This window comes from Columba livia, chromosome 1 (assembly GCF_036013475.1).
Source record: "Columba livia isolate bColLiv1 breed racing homer chromosome 1, bColLiv1.pat.W.v2, whole genome shotgun sequence".
Taxonomy (NCBI): Eukaryota; Metazoa; Chordata; class Aves; order Columbiformes; family Columbidae; genus Columba; species Columba livia.
In genome coordinates, this window is record NC_088602.1 from 195525798 (window position 1) to 195550028 (window position 24231).

At 37.3% G+C, this 24231-nt stretch overlaps 1 protein-coding gene across 3 annotated transcripts in view; it reads right to left on the reverse strand.

The window, feature by feature from the left end:
* Window positions 1–24231, reverse strand: part of CPNE8 (copine 8) — a 104703-nt gene that overhangs the window by 74682 nt on the left and 5790 nt on the right. For all 3 annotated transcript variants that reach the window (XR_010469613.1, XM_005498108.3, XM_021280440.2), the window contains exons 2-4: window positions 17530–17570; window positions 10188–10234; window positions 1389–1492 (exon numbers count right to left, since the gene is read on the reverse strand). Coding sequence is in view for 2 of the 3 variants with exons in the window: in XM_005498108.3 (XP_005498165.2) it covers window positions 1389–1492; window positions 10188–10234; window positions 17530–17570 (192 nt within the window). In the remaining variant the exon portion in view is untranslated. The remainder of the gene's footprint in view (window positions 1–1388; window positions 1493–10187; window positions 10235–17529; window positions 17571–24231) is intronic.

Consider the following 24231-nt stretch of genomic DNA (forward strand, 5'->3'; position numbering starts at 1 on the left):
AGACTCCACAACCTCTCTGGGCAGCCTGTTCCAGGGCTCTGGCACCCTCAAAGTAAAGAAGTTTCTTCTCATGTTCATGGAACCTCCTGTGCTTCAGTCTGTGCCTGTTGTCCCTCATCCTATCATTGGGCAGCACTGAAAGGAGTCTGGTCCCATCCCCTTGACACCCACCCTTGAGATATTTATAAACATTGATGAGATCCCCTCTCAGCCTTCTGTTCTCCAGGCTGAACAGACCCAGCTCTCTCAGTCTCTCCTCATGAGAAAGATGCTCCAGACCCCGCATCATCTTCATAGTCCGCTGCTGGACTCCCTCCAGTAATTCCTTGTCCTTCTTAACCCAGCGAGCCCAGAACTGGACGCACTACTCCAGATGCGGCCTCACCAGGGAAAAGTACAGGGGGAGAAGAAACTCCCTCGACCTGCTGGGCACACTTTTCCTAATGCACACCAGGATACCACTGGCCTTCTCGGAGACAAGGGCACGTTGACTCATGGTCAACCTTTTGTCAACCAGAACTCCCAGGTCCAGTTCAGCAGTGCTGATTTCCAGCAGTCAACCCCCAACCTTCTTCATCTGTTTTGCTGTCTACATGATAGAAATGCAATAAATGCAGTTTCTATATCAAGGCAAACTTGCAATGTAACTTTAAATTGGGAAGCAATGGTACTACAATTTAGCACTACTATAATCAACACCTGAGTAATATTTGTCACAATTCCATAAAGCATATCAGGAGACCTCGGTCTTTAGGATTATAGATTATAAGAAGGGAGACTACACTGTATCTTTCTTGATATATTTATTAAGTAACTAACACAGGATTCTCCTAAATATTTCTCAAGAACAAATATACCGAAAGAAATAAAAATGAAAGCAGAATCTTGTGAAAGTGAAAATGAGATCAATTCCACCAATGGAATGAAATTAGTAACTTCAGAATAACGTCAAAAGCCATCTACTTCTGGAACAACCGCTTTCATTTTCAAATCATAAAATTCAGTGTACTTAAACGCATACTGGCATTTATTTTAGTAACGAAAATGTTGGCTCTGTATTACTTGTACAGTATTTTATTTCTGGTATGTCCATACCTGTTTTAATGACTATGCTGCAAGAATATTTTAACATTTTCACATACTTAGCTTTCTGTTTTCTAAAAGTAATGATTGTAAGTAAGATTGTACGTAGACTAGTTAATACCTGCTAATTTCTTAAAACTTAGTCATGATTTCATTTATTTTTGAGGAAGCAAAGCTAAATCAATAATGCTTATTAATGTGTTCCATGTCAATAGACACTGTCTCTTTTCAAGTTATTTTATGCTGAACAAAACTTAATAAGTTTACAGAGGCTACATTATTAGAATCAAATATTGTTAACTTACAAATCAAATCGCAGATTCTCTCTTTCTTCAAAGAAGTAGTCCATTATAAATTTTCTTACAAAATCTGGATTTAAAGTATTATCAATTACTTCTGTTCTTCCAAACTGTAAAGAGAAAAGTATATGTTTAAGCCACATGCTATAATGAAGTATAATTAAGTAGACTGTCAATATTAGCAATATGTGATATATGAGAGCACCTGTAAAAAATTGTCTTGAATAGATACCATGAAAGAAAATGACTGTGTTCACATGAATAGATCAGTTATCTGTGGTTGAAGATAGACTGGTAGAAGATTTCATATTTCAATATAAAGTGTGGTGCACACCCTGTACTGTACGACCTAAAGTTTATAAACATCAGCTCCCAAAACTGATCAGAATCCACAAAAATCTGGGGAAGAAATGCAGTTAACACAAAAATCTACCAAAAAAATGACAACGGCAAGCAAAAGCTTTAAATATTAGGGAACATTGTTCTTCCATTAGAAGTGTATCATTTTTGCTCCTATTTCAGCTCAGCTCTCTCTTAACCTCCCCTCTCTCTGAGCTTTCGGCAAAATGCCTTTGCTTTCTTGGTGTTTACAGGAAGAACCTCAGCTCTCATCAAGCTGAAACTACTTTAATTAAAACAAAACAAAACCCGCTTTTGATTGACATCAGTTCATACACATCACAAATATAGATGACTGAAAATATCAACATGATTGTTTTGTTCTTGTTTTAGCTGTTCTTTCAAGATTCTTAGAAAACGAACAAAAAAAAGAGTTATTATTGAAATGAGCATTTCATTTTGTCCTACACATTGAACATATCAAGAGAAATTTTAATATACCCTACTGAAAAGCTTTTTGACAGTCTGCTGAAAGATCATCATTAAAGGGTCCTCAAAACTGCAATTTGGGACTAGAGGCTTTTGAATGACTCAAAGACTGACAAGCACTTCATTGACAGGACTTAACTAAATCAATAAACATGGATAAATCATAGAATCATAAAACATTTTGGGTTGGAAAGGACCTTAAAGATTGCTTAGTTCCAATCCCCCTGCCATGGGCAGGGACACCTTCCACTAGACCAGGTTGCTCAAAGCCCCATCCAACCTGACCTTGAACACTGCCAGGGATGGAAAGAATAAACCTTGCAACTGAAGGTCTTTAAGATGCATTTCCTAAAAATGTTTTCACATCACAGATATGAATCTACCCACTGTAGCCTGCACAGAGCCCCTAAGCTTACAATAGGACCCTCCCTGTTGTAAAGATAGTCCATTGTCTCTTCATCGCAAAACTAAGCAACTTCCTTTCACTGCTTGATTCTTACTGAAATAAAATGGTAAGGAACTCCAGCCACATTATTTGCCTGCTTTAAAGAAACTCCATTACTGTCAGCAACCCTTTTTACTCCTTTGAATGACTGTGCATTCATGTATTCAAACTGCAGGGGACTGACTCCAAGCACCATTCTTTTACACAGGTCATCTGGAGAAGCAGGCCTGTATCTAAGAGGGCAACTGCTTTGCAAAAAGCAGCTATCCACCCAAAGGTCTTAGGTACAATAAAATGTTCAACAAAAGTTAACACATCTTCAAGACACAGCTCTATAAAGTCTCAGGAAAAGGAACAATCCTCAGAAGTGACACAGTGGTGATTTGCATCTTTACAGAGTGTGCTTGAATCCTGTTGGGTACCTTCACTTTGGCTATGCTGTGAGATGTTCAATTGGGACAGTCTTATTCAGAGATCTCCATATTCCAGCACTTCCTATAAAAGACAGAGAAGCAAAACTATCTTCCCAATGAATGATATCACCTCAAAAAGGCAAAGAATATTTAACATATAGTGTCAATTACCATACCCCTTCGCCAAGACTTTACATCATTTCTTATAACCCAGATGGAATGATACTCTGGTTTCATTGGAACCTTGATATCCCCTGCAAGAAAGCTTCTGAATATGTCCTAAGGCACAAATTGTTTAGAAAGTAAGATTACCCATTAGCAATCACTGTATTTCTTCAACTTCCCTAAGCTAAAGCACTAGCTACAAACAGGGTAAGCACAAACACGGGCAGCAGAAATCTCCAGAAGCTCTCCAGAGTGATGAAGATACTGGATATTCAAAATAAAATCCCCGAGTCTCTTAAGAGAGGACTAGCACAGGATGCACATGATTCCGAAAACAGATCAAAACATTAATAAATAGTTCAATCTTTACAGTTTGTTTCAGATGAAACAAGTCAGTCCCTTTAAAAATTATTCAACATATTCTCTGAAACACTGGGATAAAGTTCACAGACAGATTGCTGTAACAAAAAAACCACCCTCTTGAACCAACACAGGTGACTACTATGGCCAAGTTTTAAGCAATGCGAAACAATAGCAGTGGTAGGAAGTTGGCATTTCTATGAGAATAAGTATGGCTGGAATACTTGCCTGGGCAAAAGGGCCTTTCTGTCCCCTCTGAATAGCAGCATTCAAATTTTATGTACAAAGTCTCTGATCAGTTTCCAGGTCAAATAAATCTCAATGTTTATGAATAAAATCTTCCCCTGTCAGCTGCACGCTTTATAACACTCAACACTTTTGGAGCCAGGAAAAACTGAAAGCTGGAATGGCTGATAAAATGAAATATGCAGCAATATCTAAGCATTTAGTACTGTTTGAAGGTATGCATTGAAAATGAGAAGCTACTCTCTGACAAAAGCCAGTAAACAGCAGTTCATCAAACCAGGGATGAAAAATGAAAACAATGGGGTCATAAGGACCATCTGGTTTGCAGTTCTGAACAGGAAAATCTCTCATCTGTGTATTTTTTCCCCTCAAGTGTCCTATTTCTTCCATTTGCACTCTTAGAGCAAAATGCCCAAATTCTCTCCAAGACAAGATTCAGCTGCATAAAGAGGAGATTTACCCTCAGTAGTGAAGCAAAGGACTATGGGCCTTCAAAAAGAAATCCAAACATGAGTGCACTGTAACTGGTGAAGCTACCAGTGGCACAGCTGGCCTACAAAAAATACTTACTAGGTTCGGCTAATCTATCGTGCTATGTCCAACAGAATACACATATACAGATATATCATATAACATACACATATATCAGATACACATATACAAAGATATCCATGAAAATATCTCCCACCCTGTGCAGACTCGAATAGCAAATTGTCCTGGGAGACTCCTTAATCACCAGGCAGGAAAGGCAAGGTTATTGAAGATCAGTACAAGCTTGAAGGAGAACAAGAGTATCTCCAATCATGCGGGGCCTACATTTCTATATACATGGAAGACACAGAGGAACAAGGAACACAGGGAGCTGTAACCTAAGAAAGTTTACTTTCTGCTGCCAAAGTCATCATCTAAACTGAAAAGCACAAACCCAAAATAAATGAGCTCAGAGCATAACTTGTCAAGAGTCCGTCTAGGGGCATTAATACCTTTCCTGACAAACCTCTGGCTCGACACCTTGATAAACACATCATTTTCTTGATCCTTCTTGAAATAGCAAAGGCAGTTTGCACAACAGGACGATATACTTGACTTTGCAAAAGCCATTCAGGAGAAAAGTAATGGTTAAGGAAAATGGGAAAGAATAACAGAATACTTGAGGCTGGAAAGGAACTCAGGATATTGTCCAGTTCCACCTTTCTGCTCAATGCAGGATCAGCTAGAGGAGGTTGTCCAGTCAAGGTTTTGAGTATGTGCAAGGACAGAGACTCTGTAACCTCTTCAGGCAACCTGTTCCTGTGCATTATCACCTTCACAGGAAAAAGTTTTTTGTCTTACACTCAAATAGAATTTTTTGTATTCAGTATGTACCCACTAACTGCTGTCCTTCCACTGGAAAGAGCTGAGAATAGTCCATCTCTGCCTTCTTTACAGCCTCACACCAGGTACTTATAAACATGGATAAAACGTAAACCTTCTCCAAACTGAAGAGGCTCAGCTCTCTCAGCCTCTCCTGAGACAGGCTCCAGTCCCTTTAACATCTTAATAGCCCTTTGCTGGACCCATTCTGATATATCCATATCTTTCTCATACATGGGAGGTCAGCACTGGACACAGGACTCCAGCTGTGGTCTCACTGGTGCTGAGGGTAAGGGTCACCCCCTTGACCTACTGGCAACACTGTCCCTAATGCAGCACAGGATGTTGGGTTTGAACACTCAGAACTTCCCCATTCACTTAGATGGAAGGTACTAAGGGACTGGGGATATGACAGGAGGAGGACAGACAGATATCAATAAAAATCTCAGCTTAATTTATACAGCCTTGTGGACTCTCTCACAAAGTTCAACAATGACAAATTCAAAGTCCTGTACTGATACTGGGGACTAACTGGTGGGGCATGAGCTGTGCAGAAAAGGTCCTGGTGCAGCCATGACCAACAACACATTGGATGGTAGGAGGGTCAGCACAGCCAGCAGATCAAAGGCAACATTTATTCCCCCTCTATTCAACACATGTGGAGCTCCACCTGGAAAACTGGGTACAATTTGGGGCTCTAAATACAACTGAATCAACGGATTGGAGGAAGTTCAGTTAAATGGACCCTAAGGAAAAAAAAAAAAACAAAACAAAAAAAACGCACCACCAACAACAATAGAAAACCACAAACAAAACCCAAAACAAAACAAAAACACACACAAAACCCCACGATCATCAGGCTGGATCACACAACTTCAGGAAAAGCCAACGAAGCTCAGTTTGTTCAACTTGTAGGTTTACAAAGAAATTTGTTTCTACTACCATCTTCTGCTACCTAAACAGCACTATAAAATACAGAGCAAAACAGTTCACAGAGAGCACAACCAAAGGAGAAGATGCAATAGTCCAAAGGTGCAACGAAGGAAATGATGAAGGGATATAGGGAAACATTCTTACAGGAGTGATTCAGCACTGGAATGGGTCCCAGAGAGCTGTGCAGTCTTTGTCATGAGAGAATTTAAAACCTTATCTGGGAAAGGACCTGAGCAACCTGGCCCAACTTTGAAGATGGCTTTGCATGGATCAGGAGATTGAACCAGACACAACAGATGAGTAGAAGGGTGGATAACACAAAGGTTTTGTTCACCTAAATTATTCCATGATTATGTCATATTTCGTATCTCAGGTTTTTTGGTTTTATAGTTCCATTAGAAATAGAACTATGTATGAATTCAAAGGGAAAGTTACTTCAAAAGGAAAAATATAATTATGACACCTAAATGTCAGCTTTTATTTTTTAAAACAGTAAAATATCAAAAATTTATAAGTACTTTTTGTCCCTTCAAATATGCATTTATTTTCAGTAAACTATATTTCACTTTACACTATAACCACGTTACACTTAGGAAATCTTTTGGACTTGATTTAAAATGCATGACAGAAGTCTATCGGTAAAAGAAGAAAAATATGGAATATGCTGATGATTAAATCACATGGAGACACTTCTACCTTTATCTCCTCATCAGTTACACTGAAATGGTTACAAAACTCGAGAGATGGAATTCGGTGCCACTGCTAACTTTAAATTACATTTGTTTTAACTGAGGCTTCAGTTTTTTTGGTCTGTTTACTTTTTTTCCCAAGGGCTACACAAATGATTATTTCACATGAGACTAATATAACTAATTGCTTTACTGACAAATTACTATTAAAATTTGTTTTACAGATGACATTAAAATGCTGGCCTCTATAAACCACCAGCCTACACTTTACAGCTAAAAGAAGCATCATCTTTTAAAATCTGTTTTCTCAATTTAAGCAGAACAGGTTATTTCTATAATCTAGTCACTTGCAACTAATAACATAGCTGCTAATTAATTAGTTCTCCACATGGCCTCGTTTCCCCACTGACAGTTGTGTAAAGCTAAAATCTTAACACGGCCAACAAGCAAATAGCTCTGGAAATGTCATTCAGGAGAGAAACAGAATCAATTGAACTAGTTAAAGGAAAATATATGTTCAACAAAAAAAATAAAGAACAGAGTCCCTTTTCTGGCTTTCCTGACATGGAGAGTCTTTGTCACCTCATACTACAAGCTCTCCTGGTAGAAGGGGTTTTTAAAATTTATTTAGCCATTTGAATCTTTATAGCATCTCAGTTTAAGTGATCCAGCCTAATGGGCTATGAGGAAAATCATAACCTTCATTATAACATCAGAGTTATAAAAGACTAGCAAGGGGGTAAGTTGAATATTAAAGATACAAAGCAACTATTGTAACTATGAGGGTTTAACCCATTCCTCTGCTAAACACCTTCTATATGAATTCTCTGAATTAATTCTTGCTTCAACTTTATGGCTGTGAGCCTTGTGTGTGTGGTCGGGGTTTTGTGTGTGTGTGTGTTGGGTTTGGTTTTTTTGTTTTGTTTTTGTTTTGGTTGGTTGGGTTTTTTTGTTTGTTTTCTTCTCTTTTCTTTAATTTACAGTGTTTCACCACAACTGCAATTAAATTGTTCCAATAATTAATCACCACCATTGTGAAAAGTAAGTTATTGTTTCTTGCCCAATTTTTATGTCACTTACTTTTTCATCTGTCGGCTCTTTCTACACCTTTGTTAGACTGAGATGTTTTCCATTATGAAATTAATGTTCTTAGTGTTGATATTTACATCTGACTACAATTATCCTTAACTCACTCTTTCATTATGAAAATAATTTGACCTTAAGTTTTTCAGTGTAGCATATGTTATTTAATCTTTTAATAATTCATTACTTTTAACTTAGTCTTTTTTCTTTTAAACATCTTCCTTGAAATGTGAACAGTCAGAATCTAGTATTCTGTTACAATTCTAGGTAACTAAAAAAATGGTTTAAACTATCACTAGGTTCTTGGCTCTGATCTAAATGGCTTTTGAAAATTAGGTAACACTCTCCATTGGAAGCTCACTGCACAAAACAGTATATAAACACACAACAAAAGATAACCCTCTTCTTAGGGTTTGTGATCTAGCTTCCCTACACATTGAATTGTGGAGACACAAATGCATAATGAACAAAAAGACCTGAAGAATGGGAAGCCATGAACAATTTTAGAAGACACAATGAAAATTTACAGAGGATATAAAATAACATTTGGCAGATCACAAAGCTGGAAATCAGCATGGTGAGGACCAGTGAGCGAACAGACTTCCAGACAGGTACACAAATGGAATTTGCATCCAATGCATTCTTACAGTAGGTGGACCAGAGGCTCAGAGTCTTGCTCCATAGGTAGTTCCTTAACACGCACCGCTGATGGATATTGCCAGTAAAACTGCAGTTGGTTGAGTATTTTACAATGTCTATTATTTATTTAGCATTCACCTTTGAAGTGCTCCCTCTTGTTTTCAGTATTAACACCGGCTTCAAAATGGAGAAACTCAGATTCTTTCAATATATTATTTAAGGCTTCTGTAGTTAACAGTAAGTTATACCTGGCTATATTTCAAATGTATCTTCACAAAGTAAGGGAAAGTAAATATTTTAAAGCCAAAGCTCAGATTATATTAATGAAGATATCCTAATACTGTAAGTGAAAACAGGGAAACTGTTTTGAAAAACAACACCCTCTTAAATTCGAGAATGAAACATTTTAATTCTCTGCTGAGGATTTGGTGTACAAGAAAAACAATGGATAAAAACACTGGAATCTGTACCACAGGGAAACAAGAGTCAATGCCCAGAAAACAACCACTCGTCATTAAGTGAAGGGTTTGATTTAACCACTGTATTGAATCCATCTGAATAGCTGAGCTAAAGGGGGAAAACAGCACACTTCTAGACTAGAGTGCTAGTGAAATTATGGAGAATATGAAATGATTTACTGTATTTATGATCCCCAAGCATTTTCTGCAGTGTTCAAAAGAAAGTGATTAGGGAAAAGAAGGAAGAGAACTATGCTTAGCAGGATATGGAACAGAAACAAGGTAAAGTACGTTGCCATAACTGAGCACCATTCTTTAACATCTACACATATCATCAGGGGCTTATTATTTGTCTCAGTTTCATTTTCTCCAAACAGTTCCAGGTGACTTCCACCTCCACAAACTAGTAAAATATTAAGTGTTTAAATGCAACAAAATGGACACATAATAGAGAATTTTACTGAAATTAGTGCCTTGTCCACTGCAGGCAGAAAAAGCACAAAACTAAAGATATGAGATTACACATCTAATGTAATTAATCTTCTACCTAACACCTTATTTTTTATCATTGGTATAAATAGAATACATCACAACATATAATATGCAGTCCTGACTCAGCCCCTCTATCATGCCAACCTCTGAATTTTGACTGTCATAACAGCTACTAGGAATGGGATTCTACTCACCGAACTTTACATCTGACACAGTCAAAAGTGTAGGCTTCTGATCATCACTTGAAGGCATTTCTAAAGAATGATTCATCTGATCTAATACAGACATCTAAATTAGGTCTGATGAACTACCCTCAGGATGTTATCTTTTTCCATTAACTATAAATAGTTTAAACAGTCAACTGAGTTGTAGGTATGTATATGTAGACCTTCTCCAGACGGTTGAGATAGAGATAATACATACATATTTTCTAGCAACTAGCATGTCAAAAGTCTGCTTTAACTCCTGTAGTTCCCAAACTGACACAATAACCACATGCCAAAGTGCATCACCTAGCCAAGATACTCTCTAATGAGTGCAAAGATACAATACAAGCAATAATACTGCACACTGCCATGTTCAGGTGTTCTTGCTTTGGTCACGGTGATAAGACTCCTGTTGTTCAGCACGGCATTCAAGAGGCAAGTGGCCGGTCTTAAGTATACTCAAAACATTTACGCATCTATGAATATGCATCTTACCTCTCTCCATTCTTTGTTTCCAATGGCTTGTGTGTACAAAACACAGACTGTGAAAAGAAAAAAACCATTTGGTCATTTTCAGAATGTATCATATTCTTAAATTAAGTGCACCAATTTGGTAGTCTCTCTGCTGATGAAATTAGTAACTAGGACAATCAAATAGTAACATTTTTTTTCTCAGTTTTCAGTATGCCTAATGAGATCTGGCAAAAATATGGTTTAGTAGGGTTGTTCTAAAACAGGAGGCAACACTTAAGCTTGACCTCCAGCAAATCACTTGACAAGCCTCAGCAGTAAAACTGGATAAAAGCAGGTCTTCGTTAAACGTGGATGGCCTGGCTATCCTAGTTAACCTAATGCATAATTACCCTAAATTATGATTCCTTCAAGAGATGAAAGAATTAAAATAAAAACAAATGAGAACCCTACTGGAAAAAAGGGACAGCGGAAATAAAAGTGGAAAAAATAAAAAAATAACTTCTCAGGTTTTCTTCCTTAATTCTGCTTCAAGTTATTTATATGTATTGAACCATCTTGCATATGCACCCTTTTTAAAAAAATAACAAAACTAAAACATAATAAAAAATAGCATCAATGAAGTTTGTCAGCCTAAGCTGTTTTTGAAAGACCAGGCAGCATAATCCCACAGGCACGACTCTCCTTATGGATCTGGCTTTCCAGTACAGAACCCACTACACATCAATCTCCAGCTTCCCTCCGAGGGACTGGTGACAGAGGCACAGTGATTATAATCAGGTCTGTTAAACACTACTATAGGCACGAATCTTTTGCACTGAAGGAGTGATTTAAACTTTATTTGCTACAGTCTTGACCTAGTTGCAGCTAACAACCATAAAGCAGTTTTTATCTGAAACTCCGCTACAAACCCTTTCTAAACGGTGGAAATACTGAGATTTGAACACTTTTTTCCTGACAAATTCTTCTCCTGTACTGATCATTATTTTTTAGCAGAAGGTTAAAAATAATACTGTTTCGGGTAGAAGCCTGGTTTTGTTCTCAGTGAAGTCAGAATCATCAATACACCAAAGTAGAAATGAATTCAAGCTTCAAACTACATTTCCTCCTTACTTAAAAGGTATTTGCTCCACACACACAAAAATCCCATTAGGCAGTAGCAAATAACAGGAAAGACAGAAAAAAGAAAGTTCAATTATTTAGCTCACACAGAACCTAAAAGTTAACACAATTAAACTTTTTTTTCCCCAAGTAAGATGTCTTGTAGAAGAAAAAGCTTTTACAAAATTTCAAAATAATTCTCTGGAGAAGTCTGTCTTTCTTCATTTACTCTAAATGAAACCTTGGGCAATCATACTCCCAGCTTTGGTTCATGCTCATACTAGGGTGAATCCACACCAACAAGCCTATTTTTACAGCACACTCTGGAGTAGACTGCTGAACTATATCACACAAATTTAAATGGGAAAAATGTGATAAAACAGAGTGAAATTAAAGCTATGAAATCAGCTACAGAAGTCTCTCAGGGTTACTGAACTTCCGACAAACCTTTGTATCTAGTAAAATCTGTGCCAAGATAACCCTAGAAGAAGGGTATGTTTCCAAATGAAGTTTCCAAAGATAAAAACAAGCAAAAAAATATTCTCTGGAATTACTCCTACTGCTACACAGAGCCGGGTAGACTCTCACAAACATTCCTTTCACTTTCTCATTGGAAACTTTAAAAAGTTTTTTAAACTGACGTTACCAATTCTGCATTAATTAATATTTTCCAATTTTCAATAGTATTTTTCAAGAATATAAATATCTTACTAATTTCAAAAGCAGATAAAATTGTGGATTTTGTTTATTTTGCCAAGAACTTACATCTAAGTTTTCCTTTAGAAACGTTTCATACCTATAACCACAGTTGAGAATGGAACTGAAATTTATTAAGAGGAAAAGCCACTCTTTACAGATAATGTGCATTTTTGCTACTCAGATAATGGTATCGTCCAGATTTTTCTTAAATGTAATAGTTTTTCCATATCGATTTGCTGCTTTATTTTTTGTACTACATCCTGCCCTGTGCATTAGTGTTAATACAGTGAATCAAGTAACAATTGTTCATTGCAGCTGTGGAACAAAAAGAATATTAAAATATGAGAGATTTAATATTGAGGAGAAGAAAGCAACAAAACAACTGTAAAATATCCACTACCATCAAATTTTCAGACAAGAAACATCCTGACACTACTTTATTTGGCTTCATAAACTAGGGAGATAAAAGATCATCTATGAACAAAAAAACTAAAAAAGATTACTGGAGGATAATTTCAGTCTCCTATCACGGTTGATGAGATGGGAGTCACGCAATGTAAAAGGGTTAAAAAACAGGTGTAAAGCTCCACCTCAAAACTAATTCAGTCCCTTCTTCTACTCTTACTTTTTGGAAGGCTGCTCACAACTGTGTGTCTGTCAGAATCCTAGTTTCCAAATTCAGTTTCTTCATAGTCAGTTTACTTTTGGGTTTTTTTAAATCTTTGGAACACTCAGAGCAAGCAATGCTATCATTCTCACATTTTCATTGCTGAGGTATTAGTAGACTTCTACTCCCCTTCACTGCCAGTGGCTCCTCAAGTGCTCCCCAAGGTAAATCCCAGGAGTTGGACCACCTCTCTAGTTTAAGAACAATTTGTATAAAACCTTTAATAAGGCAAAAAAAGCTTAGACTTGTAGTATGACTAGCCATTTTCTGCTATTTTCCTAGGCTGCAGATTAAATATAATGAAGATAAAGACTAATAATTATATCATATAATATTTAAGTACAAGGTGAAAGTTGATAGTGATACATACACGTGCATCTCAAACGGACATTTCACAAAAAACACCAGTGCTAACGAAAGCTATAGAAAAGATGCACATTCCAGATTTTCTGATAAATACTTTGCAAATTTCAACTAATTTAAAAACTTCAATCTTTCCTCTAAAACTCACACCAGCACTTTTCAGGAAACCATCCATGACACCAGTCTCCATCAGTGGTAAGATTCATTATCCCTAAAGGCTCTTGGAGAGAAGGTTTTATGAAAACCTTTATATGATACTAATAGCAATAATCCCTCAAAAACTTATTCAAAGTCATATGCAGCTGGAGAAATGCAGATAAAAATGTTGAAGTTGATCTAAAGCACTTGAACTGGTCAAACCTGAGATCTAGGGCTTCAAGAAGCAACTAGGTTTTATTTTTTTTATTTTTTTTTTTAAGCAGAAAACAGTCAATAGCATTGTTATGCGGGAGGGGAAGACATAAAGTGAGAAAACCAGGAAATTCTTAAGTTTCAAAAGCTAACACATCATGCAACCTCATCCTAAGATGGAGCTGAACACCTGGTTGTTCGTGATCCGGAAAACTGAGGGAGCAACGAGGAAGTTCAGAGCAGCGCACTGATGAAGAGTAACATGCCCTGACAAGGCAGGTGGCTGAGAAACCCTTTTGGAAGGCTTTGCCGTATAAGCTCGTCCGAGGGATGATACATCCATACCTGATAGTCAGAAATATTTAGTAATTACATTTAGTAATTTTTAACTCTGGAAGATGATACCACAGTGTAAAATTCAAGGTAAATTTAATGAAATCATGCAACGAAGAAGTGGTGGAAGCATCAACAGTTGTCACTCAGTTGTAGATTCGGTTCCCCAAATATTATAGTCTGCACCTTCTTATTTTCCCAGCTAGCTTGGGCTTCTCTTGCCCTACACTGGTCCTTTACCATCCACCGCATGTATGTTTACCCTTTAGCCTGGCAACTACTGTTATATCCAAACTGCCCACCTCAGTTTTCCCAAACAAAACATCTATTCCCCTTCAAGAAAGTCTTAGCCACAATAAATCAGCCTTCTGCCCATGATACCTAAATCTTTCCACAATCCTGCACCCAGTTCTAGCAGGGACTCCCCATTAGTCTTCACCAAACAGCTTCTGTACTTTCTAGACAGAGTTTCCTGAAGGTCCCTTTGTCCCAACAGACATGACATTCTTCTCATTGTTACTCTCTTCCATGGGCAGATCCTTCAGGGGAAGTTTTTACCTCTCCACTCTTTCAAATCAGACTTTTTCTATTATCATACTCAGGAGTCACAGGGCTCTAAAAGGAGAGGATATTCCATCCTGAGCATGGTGCTGCCACCACAGCTGCACAGTGGCTCTGTTTGGCTAGCCAGTGCATGGGAAGAAAATGATTCTGCCTGTCTTTAGACAAATAAACATGCTAAATTCATTAATCTGTATCTCCTTTTCAGGTTTTATCCCTGCCTCATCAAGGAAGCACTGCTTTAGCTCATTCTCTCCAATAAAATAATAGAAAAATTGGTTTTCTCAAAAATATTCCTAAAAAAAGTCTCCAAACTGGAAGAACAGAATGATCCAAATGCTACAATTAATCAATATATATGACTTGCTTAGACACCACAGAAGAGAAAGCACAGCCAGTAAGAGATTTTGGTATTGTTTAAAATACTTCATGAGCAAGGGCTATCCAAGTCTGTCCCACCTATAACTAATATCCCTGTATTATTTCTGTAACTTGCCTCTAGTAAGGCAAAGTGCCAGATTCCTCTTGGCATGAATATTCTAGATTGCAGAGAAGTGGTCAGAATTGGAATAAATACTGAGTAGCAATTACAGTATCAAGAAAAGGCTAAGCAAACCTACCAAGAGAACCAGAGAAATTGTAATTTCCTTTTCAATTTCAGGAGAAGGCTGTTCATGTGGACACATGAGTCAACTATAGGTATGTGTGTCCCTCTCTAAGGAAAAGACCAAGATGATAAAATCAAATTTTCACTATCAGTATGATCCCTAGATAACTGCACTGGCATTTGAAAAGCATATCAGAAGTGGCCTAGTCACATCCAATAAGACCTCAACGCACAGAGTGACTCCACATGATTTTACCTTGTATGAGATCTAATGGCTGCAAATTCAATGGGTCTAAAAGTGGATCTTGTGAAAGTGGTACAATGCTGGTTTTGACACCTTTTTAGCCAACAAGATAAAGTTACTGTATACAGACCAACCTAAGAATGGCCTTCTGTCCATACAAACCGACAGTCAGAAATGTTATCCTGACACACTTCCAACTGCAGAAAAGAACAGCACTTTTTATAATGCACCCTTACCCCTTTTCACTTTTACAATAGGGCCATATCTCCTGCTCAACTAAAGGACACTGGGAGCAAACAAACTAAATTGGCTAATAAAAAATCCTGCAGAATACTAAAACTAAATTTACACTGTTTGGAGAGTACCCACAATCAGAGCCGCTTCGCCAAGTAATTTCTTGAGTGCCAATACTGACACTGAAAATGACATGAGACACATACAAGTGTCTGGGCATGTAACCATGTCCTGATGGGATATACCTGAATACTGAGGCATGTGACAGTACCAAACATTTAGGTACTTTTGTGAGAGTGTTTGTCTGTTCTTAACCAAAAGTTTCTTGAGAGAGACTTCACAGCAGACTTCTGATGGGAAAAGCTTCTACTTCCTGGGGAAAAGCTGCACAAAGTTAGGATTACCTTTGACATTCCTAACCTATAAAACATATTTTTTTAAAAAGGAGACATAGGCAATGCAGTGCCTCTGGTGTAAGGTGATCTTGCAGAAGTAGAATTGCCTGTCTTGAATATTACTGTTTTTTAGTTGACTAATAAAAACCTCAGTTGTCGAGGTTAAGGAATTCTGAAGAGTGGTCAGTGACCTGATGCCCCCGATAGACTGAATTCAGAAATCTTTACTGAATCAAGGCACCTTTCAACAGAAGCGATGAGGTGACTAGTTTTTAAGTTTAAATATTATTAGGGACAAGCGCTTCAAGTTTTTATCAGACAGAGAACTGTACTAGGCATAGATTGCAGGGTTTGAGTAGCAGAGGACCACAGTGTGACCTGTGTGGGAAGAGGCTGTGAACCACTGTCACAGATGGTTTCAAGTCAGGTCCGAAATCCTCACAATGAACCATCTCCTGCCAGAACTTCCGTGAGGCAGGGGAGCACACAGTGCATCTGCCCAAACCTATTCTAGAAAAAAGGCAGCGGAGGCTAAGAGCTGGAGACACAGCTGCCAAAGATACTGCTGGAGCCATACTTGTGAGGATGCGCTGCTGGAGAGGCTCTCTCGAGAGGACATACCCCATGCCAAAGGCAGGACACCTCTGAAGGGTCCATGGCCTGCGAGCAGCCCAAGCAATTGTGTCTGTGGGAGACCCATGCTGGGTAAGGGACACAAGGAAGCCGAGTTGCAGGAAAAACCTCAAAAAACCCTTAATATGTATCTTTAAAATATTTCTGAGATGTAAACTGGTGGATTTTTTACAAAGTATAAAGAACTATTTTTTAAAATGTCATAACCTTGCTTATCAATTCAAAACATACTGCTTTCTTCTTTCCAGTAAATAGCTTATTTAAAGCACTCAAATCGGTGAAATGCTTTAGAGATCTGGTCTCAAGCTGAGTACCCAGTTCTGCTGCCAATCGGGCCTACGTGCCACAGGTTAGCAGTACAACAACACGCAATACAGCAATACTGTCCTGGGCAAAGAGAATGGGGGAACTGTTGGCTCTGGAAGTGCCAAAAAAGACATCTCCTGTGGTTTCAGGTCCTCGATAAAAGTTTCATAAAGCAGCCAATACAGGAAGATATTAATGGATATTAAATCAAAAGTCTCATCATATATATATATATATATATATATATATTCACTGGCACAAGAGGTTTTTTTGGATCCAATCGTGCATTAATAAAACTTAATAAGAAAACACATGTCACTATCTTTTACCTGAAAACATTAATTCAGAAACCATCATACTATTTTTGATCAGGAAAGGTCATGTTTTGCAGGAGGAATTAATTTTGGTTTTCAGTGACACTACGTACCAGCAGCAACAAGTGCTTCTAGTTTATTTATAAGCTTGTGCACTAGCTTTGAAAGAGATCTAGAACCACAGATAATTTAAAAAAAAAAGAAAAACCAAAAAAAAACCAAAAAAACAAAACACACACAAAAAAACAAAAAAAAACCCAAACAAACAACAACAGGAAAAAATTTTCTGCATTTATTACTTTTGGAAAAATGTAGGTTAATTGCTAAATAAGGGACCATGTACCTCAGGAAAGCAACGCTGAATACAGTCTTTAAAATTACAGTTCATATAAGAGAAACTGTAAGTGTAAATTATTTAAGAGTAACTTAGTTTCTTAAAATAATTGTCAGAAAGACAGTGTAAACCTGACACTGAAGAAAATCACCCATCTAATTTTTCATCTAGTGTTTGCAAATTTTGAATATATGAGAAGAAACAATAAAATGTTATATACTTACTTGGATCTGATTTAGAAAACGTATCTCTGTCCAAAAGATTTCTGTCAAAAAAGAGAGATAAAAATAATCACGTTTATAAAAAATGGTGAAAGATGCAAAGCTGATAGCAATTTTGATCTAGCGCCCGCTTAGTTTTCTGCCCTCTGAACATGTAACATTTACTCAAATTCAGTCAGCACTAACACTTGAGTCATCTTACGTTTCATTTTATTATACCTTTTGGATTTGAGCAAACTGTGGCTCATCTACTTCAACACCATGAAGTAAAACGCAACATGTGACAAGAACATTAAATATATATAATGGATGTTAGGAACAGAAATACCTTTAAATCACAAACTGTCTATAAGAGATTAACTTGCTCATTGAAACCCAAAACTTTAAACTTTACTTAAAAGAATAGCTATGACATCTTAGTGTCACCAGGAAATATCTGTAAGAATCTGTCATGGATGAGTAAGGTAAAGAGAACTAAAGTATACACAGGACATAAACCAAAATGAGAAATTTTCTAAATATCTAGGAATAAGCATGTAAGAACTACTTTATTTATTATGCAAAGCAGTCCCAACATTGTAGCCACAGCTCAGCCAACTGAGAATCACACAGAGGTGAGGAAACTCAAATTAACAATAAATCTAGAGAATCAGGACTGACCAGAAAACCATTCTCAGAACAGTTACCAACACTTCATCATTCAAAATTAAAACTTAAAAAAAAAAATATCTTGAAAAACTAGAAAAATGGTCTGAAAACAGGATGCCATTGAACAGGGGCAAGAAAGAGCTATTGGACTTAGGCAGGTAGATTAAGTTAGGTGTTAAACTTAACAGCAAAATGCAGCACAGCTGCATATAGTTGGATATACAGCAGTAACGTCAAAAATGCTTCTAGACATCATAATAGACCACAAATTGAATGCAAGTCAGGAATCCTGTGCCTTTGGGAAAAAGTCACACTGGAACACATAAACAAGAATGCCATTTTAGAGTAACTGTCTGGTCTTCATAATACTGGTAAACAATTCAAGTAATAACCTTTTGGGCACTCCAATTTCTTGTGATCTAAGGCAGACATGGAGCCACCAGAGTCCAGCAGAAGTAATCAGAAGTCTACAGAACACATCTATGAGGAAAACACTGCTGCAAATGGAAGTTGATCACCATGCAGACAGAGCAAGTAGGAACAGGTTCAACCCCAAGCTTAATCTCCTGCACTGCAGATGCAGAAGTTGAACTTCTTTTCCGTTGTTTTACCATCTTCCATTGTAAAAACTGGCCAGACATGATGTGAAATCTCCACCACTAAAAGTCTTTAAGAACCTGTTAGGTAGCTACAAGTCCTAATAAGTTCTCTGATCTTACCCTGGAGCAATCAGGAGGATTAAATAAACAGTTTACATCCCTTACAGATCATTATTTTTAATAATTAGTACAGCCCTTTAAAGGTCACCATTTATTGCTCTCATTCAGATCTAAATTACATTATTTTTGTACTACTCAACAGTGCTTAAAAGCATATTAATAATGTTCAATACAGCTGTTCTAAGTGGTCCACTCAGACTTCAGTGAGGAGAAGTTCACACTTGGGAACAGAGCATGGCTTTACAAGAATGTTGGGTGCATCTGGTTTATTTTCTTTAGTCAGTGTAGACAATAGAATTAAAATTAGTATTTGTGAATGAACCTGAAGTCTGCACAAGCTGCTTCTTCACAACTTCACAACTAATCCATTCAGAAGTGGAATTTGCATATATGCATTTAATTATACTGAGACTGTATTCCATCTTTACCAAAAATGTGCAAATATAAATGGACACATTAACAAACCCAAGCTAATCAGCAACCCCAAGTCTGTATTTGACAATGACCACTACAAACTGCTTTAAAAGACAGTACAGTAAGTTCTACAATATCAGAATTCCCAATTCAAAAAGAAAATTGCTTCCTGTGCCTGTTTAATTATGCATACCTAGAAGTTCCACTAATTCATGGTAACTAGAATTGGATTTAGTACCCCAAATAAATTGCTATTAAAACCTAGAATTAGGGTTATATAAAAGAAATAGTATATTAGGTTTCCAGGTAGTCCTCCCATGCTCACTATCAGGATTCCAAGCAATTTTAATTCCTCTGTATAAATGCTATATGATGACCTTTTAATAGGTATGTTAGTGTTTGTGACTGCAGATTAAGATTACACCATTTTAATGACTCTTTTATTAAGATAAGGTGCTTCGAGTTTTTTGTATATTTCCTACTACTGTTTTGTTCCTTTACATTTTTTTCCCTTGTACTTTTCCCAAATACATAAGAACATAAGGACTGACCTTACCAGCTATCGTAAAGCTCAGTCTACCCCAATACTCTTATTCCAGCAGTGGCAAAAAGTAGCTACCATTGGAACAGCGTAAGAACAAGGTAAGAATCTGTAATAATTCCTGAGAATGTTCCTGGTCTCCAACTATTTGCTGCTCAGGGACTCCTTGAATTAAGAACATTTCTACACAGACAGTATCCCTGAAAGGATTGTAAAGTTTGAGATACCGGAGATTAACATTGTAATTGAGGCCAGTAAGAGTCATTAAATCACAGTTTTGAACTAAAACAGCTTGTAATATCCTCAGATTGACCCTTCACACATTTTACCATAAATAAATAATGCATTCAGAAAAGTTTGCAGACATGCCTCATCTTCCAAATCATTAATAACCAACCAAAATAGTAACATAAGAACTTAACAAGCTGTTCAAGCAATACAGCCAGTTTTGGAAGGAACTGAAAGACTAGTTCCAATAGGAGAATATATTGGAGAAAGAATAAATAAATAAATAAATAAATAAAAGGTCTGATCTGTCCATCAAATCACCTAACAGTTCAAGAGGCTGCTCAATTTCATTTGTGCATTTTCATTTTAGGGGAAAACAACGAAAATACTCCTTTAAATACATCCAAACTATATGGCACATAAGCACAGGACAATCTACAACCATAATAATTGCTAAAACCAAAAGGAGAAAGAAGACTGAATGTATTTCTGGAACTTTGTGTAGTCTTTATCCACTTAATAGTCAATGGTACTTTCTACACAGGCTGAGCGATGCAGGGTGTACCTATTCCCCTTTTTCCTGAAAAAAGCATTCTCTTCAGTATTACACAATTTGTCTCAGGAAACAGCCCTAGGAAAACTCACAAAGTCAGAAACCGGAAATATCTGAAACTCCTGTTTCTTCTTCCAATCAAAGTACTAAGACAAACAGACTTCTGTTTTGACTGAACATGGTACATATAATTTTTCTATGCTCAGTAAGCCTTTTCAGATAAAGAATGCAAAAAGAAAAGATAATTAATTGCCATCAATTATGAGAAAAGAAAAAAAGAGACACGTGCTTTTGCCTGGAGAAACAGGCACATCAAATACCTATAGCAAAGAAGCCTAGGAACATCTGTGCAGAAAGCATTATTCTACCATCACAGATCCCAAAGGAGTTCCTTCTGCACCTGTCCATTTTGGTGTGGACCTTCCAAAATGGTTACAATAGCACAGCTGACTAAGGGGGGTAAAAAAAACCACCTAGGAGTCACAGCAATAATGCCCACTTAGTCTCAACTGGAAAGCACAAAACATTATAAATACTTGGATAAAGATTTATTTTTCTGTATAATGAAAGCAATTTCCCCCAAGGGGGAAAAAAAAAAAAAGGTAATCAGTAAATAACTTAAAACATATTTAGTTACGTCTAGCAGAATCACTTAGTTCACACAGCTTCATGAACTCGATAAAGATTCGTCAGAACAACAGTTTCCGCCCAGTGCTTTACTTCAAAAAATGTTTTAGAATAGAATGTTTCAGTTGGGAAGGACCGACAACAACCATCTAGTCCAATTGCCTGACCAGCTCAGGGCTGACCAAAAGTTAAAACATCTTGTTAAGGGCATTGTCCAAATGCCTCTCAAACACGGACAGGCCTGGGGCAACAAGCACCTCTCTAGGAAGCCTGTTCCAGGGTTTCACCATCCTCTCAGTAAAGAAATGCTTCCTAATATCTGGTTTTTGTACTATGTTTAATGTAAAAACATCTTGTATGTATAAATCAGAGACTTCAAGATTCACAGATCTAGTTAGTGGTAGCTAAACACGTCATTACAGTCTGTGTTGCTCTGTACAACCTCATGTACTCCATGTATTACATGTATGCTGGCAAAGACCAACCCATATTAAAAAGTAATATTTACTCACCTTGTTCACACATACTTTGCTTCAAATTTGACTTTATTTTAATGATCAATATCTGAGTTTCCTACTCTGTAATTTTTAGTTTTAAATTTAACCCTTTGTTAAGCCAAACTGCTAGGCAGAAGTAAATCCAATTCCACCTTCAGAAATTACAGAATTCTGACACTGGAGAGCAGACCACAGAAACTATAGAACTGAATAGTTTTAAATCAATTTCTCTAGTTTAAAAAAAAAAAATAAAATAGAAAACCCACAAAAAAAACAAAACCCAAACACCCAATCACATTCGCATGACTGGAAAAATATTTATACATTGCTTTCAACAGCTCTGTAATCATTAATGGCAAAAATGTGGTTCACTTCAGATAAATTTGTCAGAATCTCTCCAGGTGCTACGGTTTTATGTTTCCCTTCATCTTTAGATTACATTTAAGCACATGCAAAGACTCCTTGGTTATGAAACAAAGCACTCAGCAGTTTGAAAACACAAAACATACCTGCAAAATCATTTTTGAACTTTTGAAAACATACATTTTCAATATATTATATTCCTATATAAACACAGACTGCTTTTCTCACAGTACACCTGTATCACTCCATGGGAAGAGGAATTGTCCCTAGTTCATCAAACAAATGCATTTCTATTTCCCTCACTCAACACTGGGCCCATGTGCCTTTTTCAAGGAAGATCCTGAACAAAACAAGCAGTATCTCCTCATTTTTTTACTGTGCAGAATAGTACCATTCTACTACTAGTTGTAACACAACTGTATTAAATCCCAGTAGCCACTGTCACTCAGGCTTAATTGGTATCACTACACTGCACTGGTCAGTCCCAGGTAAGATGATGTGTCATCTAAAGAGCCCATTTGAGTGAAGAGTCCACTTGAGTTCTTGCAGAGTAATTTCACAAACAACTTTTCAGCTGTAGTGCTAGCTTAAGTAGTCACCCTTTCCCAGCTAACTCTCTCCTTTTATATTCTGTCAGAACACAATAAAAGCAAGCTATTAGCCTCCAGATCTCTAGATTAAAAATGCCCTGGACCAAAAAGCAGATTAGACAATTTCTCCAAAATTTGTCTTGTCAAAAATAACTGGTTGTCTTAGGAAAGGCTCACAGCTGAGAAAAGGTGGCTCTCCTGACTAAGAGGCAATGAGGATGGACTTTTTCCTTTCTGTTCAGATTGTCTCCACTCTTTGGGGCACTAGAAGGACTGGGAAGAAAGCAAACATATCTCTGATGTGCAAGCTTAAGAAAACATTCACAATACCTCTTCATAACCTTTGGGGAAGTAATTGATCACAATTGTTCACATGTTCTTGTTCACACAAAGGTGAAGAAGTAATTTTCAGCCTCCCAGTAACTTTTAAAACATTTATAACTAATTTAAACATATTGGTTCAGAAGCCATTCTCTTAAGGGAAAAAAAAAAGGCGAGAAGCAATGAGAAGATCACCAGTTCTTCCATGTGGTTTATGACAACCCACAGAAAGTCTCCTCTGGCTAGATGTATGCAAAGTTTTAGGATTAAACCTCTATTAAAACTGCTGACTGCTCCTCGCGGTTAAAAAAAAACCCATAGGAACTGCCAAGTTGGTTTACTTAAACATGGCGATAGTTCTGCAGCAGTTCGTGAAAACAGCCAGATAGTCTTGCAGACGAAGCAGACCTGAACACAATCTTGGACTGTTCCCACTTAAAAAAAAAGTCCATTTAGGAATATCACAAATTGGTTGAACTCTGCTTCAGTACCAACCCAATTATTACTTGAAAGCAACACAATGAGCCATCTACATTTATGTTTCTCGAGTGGGTAAACAGTCCCTGGCTCTGAGATGCTGGTGGTGTATCCTGGGGGATGACACTAAGGATTGCCAGTGGCCAAAAGACCTGTTTGATCTAGTATCAACTCACCAGTTCTTTCCAGCTACCTTCACCCAGCCCATCCAAATCCATGGATATGCAGTCCTATTTTAGATCTGATTTCTTCAGGAATGTATAGTTAATGTTTCATTCATGTGTAACAATATATAAAACATACAGATTCGTTTTGCAGTTTTTCTGAAACAATTCTTTAAGAGGTACAAACCAAAGAAGCCATTTAGAAAACAAACATACGCCATCAGTGTAATACTCCTCATCCTTCCTTAGACGTTGCAGGGGTGTTGGTGGGGAAAGCATTGCTTAGATGCCCAGAGAAAGAAATCAAAGAAAATGAGGAAAATAATACTACTACAGAAAGTCTTCATAATAACACATTTAACATTGTTACACACTTTCTAGTACGCAGCCCTTTCCCTGCTGGCAGACTTTTCATTATTCCCCCTTCTGAGGACTAAGATTACTGGCTTCAGCTGCGGGAGGCAGGCACAGAGAGCGGTTGTTCACGTCCCATGTCCTGCCTGGGCAGAACCACGAAATGCACAGCGGTGGCAGGGATGGAGCAGCTGGTCTCAGAAGGAGTA